General features: G+C 34.5%; 1 protein-coding gene across 1 annotated transcript in view; it reads right to left on the bottom strand.

The window, feature by feature from the left end:
• Positions 1-9,681, bottom strand: part of NRK (Nik related kinase) — a 127,865-nt gene that overhangs the window by 112,466 nt on the left and 5,718 nt on the right. Inside the window, exon 2 of the mRNA XM_040629493.1 lies at positions 7,604-7,669. Coding sequence (XP_040485427.1) covers positions 7,604-7,669 — 66 coding nt within the window. The remainder of the gene's footprint in view (positions 1-7,603; positions 7,670-9,681) is intronic.

Here is a 9,681-nt window from a genome sequence, read left to right on the forward strand (position 1 = left end):
TGCTTGGGACATAGTAGGCATTTGATTAATATTTTTAAAAAATTTTTATTATGGAAAATTTTAAACATTCAAATCAATGTTTTTATTTAAGGGATAAATTTAATATTCCCTATGTGGAGCAGCAGGAGGTTTACTTAAAAAAGGCCAAGCCCCACTTTTGAGGCATATTATCGTAAGGAGGTGATGCCACAAGAAAAAGGCAGAACCAAGAGAGGGCTCTGGACTTATGGTACTGCATTAGGAAGGAACCACAACCTAGTAAGCCTGTAGCCTCAAGTCAGCTTCTGCTTCAGCTCCTGCTTCTGAGGCTTGCAATGTATAATAAAATGCACAGTGTTATGCACTTTATGGGCGCTCAAGCAATATTTGTTGGCTGACTTAATTGAGCTATATTTGCAAAATGGCAAGGATGTGAGGAAACTTTCCTACCTAAAAAGAAAGCATTCACAGTGCTAGACATTTGGTAGGCAAATAAACAGTATAATTTCAGCCTAAAAGGAAAAATACTCAAACCCCCTTCCAATAGGCCTAGTGGCTAGGCAACCCAAATGTCAGCATGTTTCTGAAACTTAATTTAAAATATCATAAATTGTACGTCATCAACTTTGAGGATATTTCTTGCTTTTCTGTTCCCATTCCCTGCTCCAACTTCAAATCCAGAAAATGTAAATAATAAACCTAAATCCCACCTGTCTGGTAAAGTAAAAGTAATGTGTCAAGCAGTGATTAAAAAAAAACAAATTTAAAAGTGATACATTTGACAGTGTTTTGAAAAGAAATTTCCATATTCAACAGTGCACTTCCAGAGTGTAAGCAATTCAGGAATTTGCTTGTGATTGTAATGCCACACTTTCATTTATCTGACTTAATCTGCTGACTACGAAGGGGCAGATAATTCCTCTACTATCTCTCAAGGATAAATGTTTCCTTATGCCCAAGGTATATTTTTAAGTTTTAGGACAAGAAGATATTTGGGGCAGTCCCTTCCCTCTTCCAGCATTAATTTCATTCCATTAGGTACCAGGCACATGTGACAACTAAGTTCTAGACTCAATTATAGAGGCTTACCCTATTTCAGGTAAACTTTTCCTTTGCTTGAGATGGTTGCCTTAAACCTTTTCCTACTGCTTTTTCAGCCCTCACCACCTTAAAATGGCAACATGGAAATAGATGATTGAGATTAATGTTGTAGTCAAGACTCCATGAAGATCAAGGCAAAATGGTTCATTTTGGAGATTCAGTTATTTGTCTTATCCTATTAGTATTCTGCTTAACAAAATGGTGTTAGTTAACAGTAACATATAATGAAATATCCTACCTTCCCAATACACTGGCTGCCCAGTTTTATCTTTTCATTGGGTATTATAGTAATTATTGAGCTAAAATATGAGGCCTTTTTATCAAGTGGTAGAGAAAAGAATAGAAAAACATGATGAAAATCATTTTATTTGGTGAAATGAGGAACTACTTCAATTAACAGCCAATAAGGAACTTCTATTTTGCAAGATGGTGAAGGGGATATAAGACAGTTACAAGTATGCTGGTATCAGTAAGAATAAGATTAGTTTACATTTTATTGAGTTCTAGGCACTATGCTAGGTGTATTGTCAAAAAGCCAGATGAAACCCTTGAGATTATCTAGTCTAACACATTGATTTTAAAGTTGAGGAGATTAGCCCAGAAAAGTCAAGTTACATGTATAGTGTCAGTTAGTAGGAAAGTCTGTTTGCCACCCACCATGCTACCTTAAAGGGTCTTGGTCTCCTTCTTAATATTTCATAAAATAACTGTGGTCTCTCTGTGTACATTGCTCTTTGGGAAATTGTTTATTTTTCTAATAGTACCTTTAGAAAACAAGTTCCAACCTACTTTCTTTCTACTTATATGGTCTCACATGGGAAAATTCTAAATATTCCTCTACTTCAAGTGACGACTCTTAAGCTATGAGACTAGCAGCTAAAGATGAAGAGGAAACTGTACTTTCTGACTCTACTAGGGGGAAAAAGGAAGAACAATACTTTCTCCTGAAAAGAGAAAAAAAAATAAAACCCACTATTTTAAGTGAGGTTTGTACTGGCAGAAGGTGGGAGAGGGTAGAAAGATAGGCATCTAATTAGAAGAAAAAGCAGGAAAGTAAAAGGGTTACAATGTGGAGTGTGCAACTCAGCCTTCATTTCAATGTGCACAGACCTCAGCTAGACAGCTGGAAACCTGCCAGAGAACAAGGCCTTGGAAACAAGCTGGAAGACATTGGAGAGACCTTAACCAAAACAAACACCAGCAGGGGATGTGGTTGGCAGCACTGAAAAAGCAAAGGACTCTATGAGTCACTCTGACATTAATTTTGAATGGTATCATGCTTCCATTTTGTTGTACAGGGTATTTATACAGCATTTGGTACTGCCTAATACATATATACACATGTATATTTTACTATATATACACAAATATGTATGTTCTTTACCTAAATAATATAACATTACAAACATTAGAAATATAGAATAGAAAAAATATGGAATAGACAATTACATGCAGTATCTCACTATTCTATTTAATTTACCATTTTTCACATGCATGATTTTTTAACCAGAGTGTACATATAATAATATGGAATACTTTGCTTAATGTATTAAAGACAGTTCCATGGTGCTAGATGTCTTCATAAACACTTCTTTTTAGAGCAATGAAATTGACTGAGTGGGTATTTACTTCATCTTATTTTTTACTATTTAGGATTTTGCTGAATTTGTGTTTTCACAAATAATAACAACAGTAATACGCTGTTTTTAAATTTTATCAAATCTTGTAAGATGTTATTAGTTCCATTGTATAAATAAGGAAATATATACTCAGAGGTTAAGGGACTTGCTCAAGGTCATAGCTAATTAATGGCCAAGCAAGTACTGAATCAGGTCTGCCTTGTTCCAAAGGAGGCCCTCTTTTCACTACAATATGCTACCTTTCTGCTAAAATAAATCTTTATGCTTTTTCTACATTTTTGGTGTTTATCATATATTTCCAAAAGTGGGATTATTGGCATAAAAGTATGAACATTTTAAAAGCATTTTCTATATACTCAAGATTATTTTCCAAGAAGGAGGTATTGATCTACAGTAACACCGTCCCAAGACTTATTAAATAAGGAAATTAATTTGAGGTAGAACAAAAGAGGTCATATCAATGAGTGACAAAGGAAAATATGTCTAATGTAAGTAAAGCATCTGTAATCATCTACCTTCTGTAACACAGAGGTTTCTGCTTTGAAGATTTAATGGTAGAAAGTGTTCTCTATCTCTGGATCTGAATAGATACATATGAAATTCTTAGGGATTACAAATGTGTACAGGACCTAACATATGGTAGATGCTTCATGAAGATTCAGTTAAAAGGAATTGACATGGACTTCTGGCTCCTGATGAGAATATGGAAAGTTGGAAAGAGTGCCACCCCTACCCTAGCAACAAGAAAAAGCTGAATGATCTACAAAATCATAACTTTTATTGAACCTAGAGAGAAGTCTCAAGGCAACCACCTAGCCTGATGTCTGAAGAAAGATAAACATCTGCAAGGAGAGATGGAACATTAGCACAGGCTTACCTGTGGCTGCAGAGGAAAAGCAAGGTCATCATAGAAGGTGGTATAAAGAATTCAGCTAAATTTTTAATGAACTGCTAAAGGCCAAGTATGGACTAGCCTGAGAGTACAATACCCTTGGGAGCCATAGATATAAGAGGAATTTATACACACTTACAGGCTTTGCTCCATGGATTTACAGTACTGACCTAGTAGAGAGCAGAAGCCATTGCAGTAGGAAAAGCATGAAACCATGTCCAATTCCTTTCTCCCTAAGGAATAAGAGCCCTAAGCTTTAAGGGAAAGGCAGCAAACTGTTCCCCCCAGGGTATGGAGGAAGACCTACTGCAGCTGGGGAAATGTAAAAAAAAAAAATTAATTCCTCGATTTCTGGGAAGGGGCAGGAATTAGTCCTGGACCCAGACCATTAAGAAGTATCCTACCACTAGCAGAGGGAAAGAGTAACTAAGAATGTCCCATTTCCATGACCCATAGGCGTAAGATCTGCTTAAGGCTGAGGCTGAATCAAGAAAACAGAGAACTCCTCCCTGTCCCACACCAGAAAGAAAACAGAGAATTCCTCCCTGTCCCAGGCTAACAAGCACTTAATAAGAAGCAATACCAGCATACCATTAGAGAGGCACAGGAATGTGAAGAGAGAATCTCTTTGAAGCACAGATGCACAGGGGAGGTCCAAGGCTGAGAGTAGAGCAGGAATATGGAGAACCGCACCACCATATTAAGCACATGGTAACAGAGGAACTCGAAAGGGTAACCATAGCAACAAAATAACCCAAACATAGTTCATCATATTAGATTGACTCAACCTCCCATATTAATGACTTAGAAGAACAAGTGTGCCCATTTCAAGGCATAAATACATTTACTTCAATCTGTACTGTTCTACTAGTGATGTCTGGCATTCAAACATTTTAAGAAACAAATAATCAAGCAAAAAATTAAAAAAAGCTCACTCTTAAGAGACAAAGCAATCAATATGACCAGCCTTAGAGATGACATGGATATTCAAAGTATGAGACAAAATTTAACATGACTATAATTAATATGTGAAAGGTTTTAGTGAAACATATGGAAAACATGCATGAACAAATGGAGATTTCAGCAATGATGTTAACTATAAAAAGGTCAAGCGAAAATGCTAGAAATGAAAAAAATAGAAGAGCTAAAAAATGCCTTTGACAGTTTCATCAGTTGGCTTAAAAAAGGTTGAGAAAGGAATCAGTAAAACTGAAGATAGGAAATAATGGATCCAAAGTGAAATGCAAAGAGGAAAGAGAATAAAAGCAAATAAACATATGAACACATACACACACACACAAGAAACAAAACAGAGCATCAAAGATCCGTGAGTTAATATCAAATGGCCTAACAAATATAAAATTGGTTTCTACAAGAAGAAAGAGAAGAAAGCAAAAAAAAAAAATTGAAGAGATAAAAGGTCAAGAATTTCTCTCCCAAAATAAAATATGTCAAATTATATATCCAAGAAGTTCAGAGAACCCCAAGGATGATAAATACCCCACCAAAGGTATACACACACACACACACACACACACAAGTAAAAAACAAAAACCCTAGACATTTCATATTTAAACTGCTAAAAAACAAAGTTAAAGACAAAAGTCTTAAAATCAGTAAGAAGAAAAATACAAAGGAGCAAAGATAGGAATGACAGTAAACTTCAGAAACTATGCAAGCCAGAAGAAAATAGAGTCGTATCTTTAAAGTGCTGAAAGAAAAATAAAATATCAATATAAAATTCTATATCCAGTGTAAATACATTTTAAAAATGAAGAAGAAATGAGGGATTTTCACACAAACCAAAGCAGAGAATTCATTACCAGAAGCCCTGCACTATACGAAACATTACAGATAATTCTTCAGGCTTAAGAAGTATAGAAACTTGGATTCGGCCAAAGAAATGAAAATTCCAGATATGGCTCAAATGAACAAAAATATAACTCTTTCTTCTTTATAATTGCTCTCAAAGATAATTAAGTAAAAAGTATTAGTATTGAGTATAGGGAACAAAGTAGTAGTATTGTGGGTTTATATCACACATAAAGGTAAAATATATAACAAATATAACCATACTACACAATTCGGGACAACACACAGTGAAGTATTACTTGAAGAATATTATTTGAAGGTATACTGTGTATCTTAAAATGTATGTTGGAAAAATCTTGATTCTGGTGATAGTTACCTGACTAAATGACTAAATGACTAGTCCAAACTCATGGAATTGTATATTTAAAAGGGCAAATTTAACCAAATGTAAACTATACCTCAATAAACCCTAGTTTTAAAAAAGCGTTACCATGCACAACTCACCTTTTACCCTCTTGACTTTTCTTCATTTTATGGCATCACAGTTCTGATGACTGATGATTAAAAAACCATCTTTTTGTGTTATCTAACCTTACCTTTGCTTTTTACCTCATATGATTGATGTTTTTATTCCTAAAATCTGGTGGTGGAGAGAGCTGTATTCCTTCAAATAAAAAAAATACAGAAACACACACACACAAACACACCCCTCACGATATGGAGTCACAGAGATTGTAAATATAACATAAAAAAGTGGAGAAGAACTTCTGTGTATGTAGGTGTACGTATCTATGTATATGGTGACAAAATTCACTTAGATCACACAATTGTTAACTAATCATTCAGTCTGAGATGCAAGTGAGGTAACACAAGCAACATATTTGTGTTTGTATCACATCACTGTCTATAGCTTATTGATTCTGTTAAAAGGTAAAATCAAAATGGTTTTAAAAAAATGTCATGAATATTGGCATTCTCTCTGTTCCCTATAGGGAACAGGTTCTTTCTGCTTTTAGGAACCTTCCACAATGCTATGTTTACTAGTCAGCTTTGGTGCTATAGGTACTTTTGTGCAAATTTTAAAGATCTCCCCCACTCCAACTTGGGTACATGATTTTCTTTTAAAAGCCCCTTCTAGGCAGATGCAACCTAAAAGTACAGGGCTTGGCAAGCAGAGGACAACCTTGTCTAAACTAGAGAGAAGCCTCTTCCACTGGACCTATACCAGGACACCTCTATACAATCCATATGGAGGGCTGTGGTTAGTCTACACTAAGGATCAGCCTAAGGACAGTGATTTGGTTTTTGAGGGGCAGGCTTGGGGAAAAGGAACACTGTATTTGTACAGAACCTTATAAACAATTGAGAAAATGTCTAATCTCCATACTAGAGTGTGGAGGAAGGTGATAAAGGTGATAGGACCTTTAAAGTAACCCCATCTCCAAGCCAGCCCTCAACAATATCCCTGCTTTACCTGTGCATCAACATTATCCTCAACAACCATGAAGGAATATATTACAACTGCAAATAGACAGTTATTTGTGTGCTTACATACATAATATATGTGCCTCTCCCAATCCTTCCCACACACATACACACATTTAATCACTTATACATTTTTAGACCATAAGCCCTGGAAGAGCAGAGATAATCTGTTTTGGTCATCACTTTATGTCCAGAGACTGTGACAGGGCTCAGCACATACTTTGTGGTTAATAAATTATCATTAAATAAATGCAGAGTTTTTCTTGTTAGATTATTTGGCTAATTCTTTTACACACATGTGCACGGTATGATACAGAATGTCGTGGAAATGTTCATTTTTGTAACATTCAGTTTAAAGGTTGAATGTAATTTGAATGATATGGGTGTATAAACATAAACCAAATGATATTTTTATTTGGGTACATCTAATTTGAATTAATTCCCTTTTCTGTTGATGATTTTATTAGTTTTCTACTAATAATATTTAGATCTTATGTTTGGACTGTTGGTTCACTATAGATTGCCCATCCATTTCTTCTGTAATATTTCCCACAGATATCATGAGCTATCTTAATTTGATTCATCTCTCAAAGTGAAATGCTTTTGTCATTATTTGCTCTCCAGTGTAGGGATTTCACTTGCAATCATTGTTATTAGAAAATGAAGAACCAATACATAATCTAACTCCACTTACCAAATAGATCCTGCCATAAGTACCAAGGCCAATGGTTTTATCCAGTGAGAATATTCCAGTTGGATCCTACAAAAATGTAGAACAAAAATTGTCAATCTTCTTGGAAAAGTAGGCAAGTATTCAATTACCTAGAATGGTATTTCCAATCTGCCTTGCTTCCTTAGAATTTCCATGGGAGGAGCCTAAGTGTCACTTACCAAAAGAATAAAGCATGTCACAATTTTCCTGGACAGAGTATAGTCATTTATGAAAAAGAAACAGTGACATAAACATTAAGCAGTTGTATGACAAATTATCACAAATCTGTAAAATGCTTACAATTATGTCCAGTTGAAGCATATTCATAATGCAATTATAACAATTATTGAAATAGAGATAAATTTATCTACTTGTAATTGACATAGTACTAACCAGACAGGCAGAAAGTTTAGCATATAGCAATGATGAGTAGATACTGGATACAAAGTCTGGACAGTTTATTTACATAATAGTAATTCTTGAGAAAGAAAATAACCTCTAAATATAAATAACAGAAGATGAGGTGTATATACACAATGGCATATTACTCAGCCATGAAAAAGAATGAGATCTTGCCATTTGCAACAACATGGATGGACCCAGAGAATATCATGCTAAGTGAAATAAGTCAGAGAGAGAAAGACAAATACCATATAACATCACTCATATGTGGAACTTAAGAAATAAAACAAATGAGCAAAAAGAAAAAAGAGACAAAAAAACAAACTTAAATACAGAGAACAAACAGATGGTTATCAGAGGGGCAGTGTGTGTGGAGGGATAGATGAAGTAGGTGAAGGAGATTAAGGGTACACTTATTGTGATGAACACTGAGTGATGTATAGAATTGTTGAATCACTATATTGTACATCTGAAGCTAACATAACACAGCATGCTAATTATACTTCAATTAAATAAATGAATAAATCTTTAGTGGCCCCCCCGAAAAGAATACGTACAGTGTGTTGAATCAGGATAAGTCAATAAAATCAGATTTTCTTTAAAAATTAAAAAAAATACATATGAATAACAGCAAAAGCATGGCATTAAAAGACTGCAGTTTTTTTTTAAACTAGACAGTTGGGTTTTTTTTATTTTTAAGTTAATTTTTGCATCAGCTGAATACCTTTTCATGGCACAAATTCCCTGATGATATTTTCTGTGTCTTAAGCCTGAATGTTGGCATCATAGGAGACAAAATAAACATATTTATGGACAGATTCCTAAGATTTCCATTATTCATTCTTAAACATTGCCTCTTAACCTTTTCTATGGATATCCCTTTCTTGTTCACCACAAAACATGGTTTCTTGAATTTTATCACTACTTAAACTTTTCGTCTCACAGCTTATTTTGCTATATTAGCAAAACCAATATGAGGTATGAGTAGATGCCAGTTTATACACAAAGTGGTAGGATCATTGGCAAATCCTTAGACAGTCACATGCCTTATGTAGAAAGCACATTTTATAAACACAAACTTCGTTTAACCTTGTTTGAAAACATTTTTATCATTGTGACAAATGTGAGCTAAACAGAAAAACTATTGAGGATATGCAATGTATATGAATGAAATTATGGATTTCTTAAAACTGTCACAGTATTTGTGTAATCTAACAAAACTGTCATAGGGAAATGACACAGCTCTGGGATTACTTCAGTCAATAAGTATTCAACTGGACAGAGTCAGGAGACTGGGGGTTTAGCCCCAGCTCTGCCATTAATTAACTATATGACTCTGAGAAAGTTATTTACTCTTTCTGGGACTTAGTTTTCACACATATAAAATGAAGGTTTTGTGTTAGATGACTTCCTAGCTTTAAAATTCTATAGGAAAAAATCAGATTCTAATGTTCTAAAATCCCAATTAGATTTGAAATGACCACTGTTAGAGAAAACAGCAGCCTACTTTCTTAAGTCATCATCAAAATCAATGTCACAATATGCACTCTATTATTATAACCAAATAGTTCAGGGAACATACTCCCAATGAAAATATAAAAGTTACTTAAAATGATAATTTTGAGAATTTAAGAAAAATAAAAACAAATTGTTACAAT

Source organism: Ursus maritimus (assembly GCF_017311325.1).
Source record: "Ursus maritimus isolate PB19 chromosome X unlocalized genomic scaffold, ASM1731132v1 scaffold_X1, whole genome shotgun sequence".
Lineage (NCBI taxonomy): Eukaryota > Metazoa > Chordata > Mammalia > Carnivora > Ursidae > Ursus > Ursus maritimus.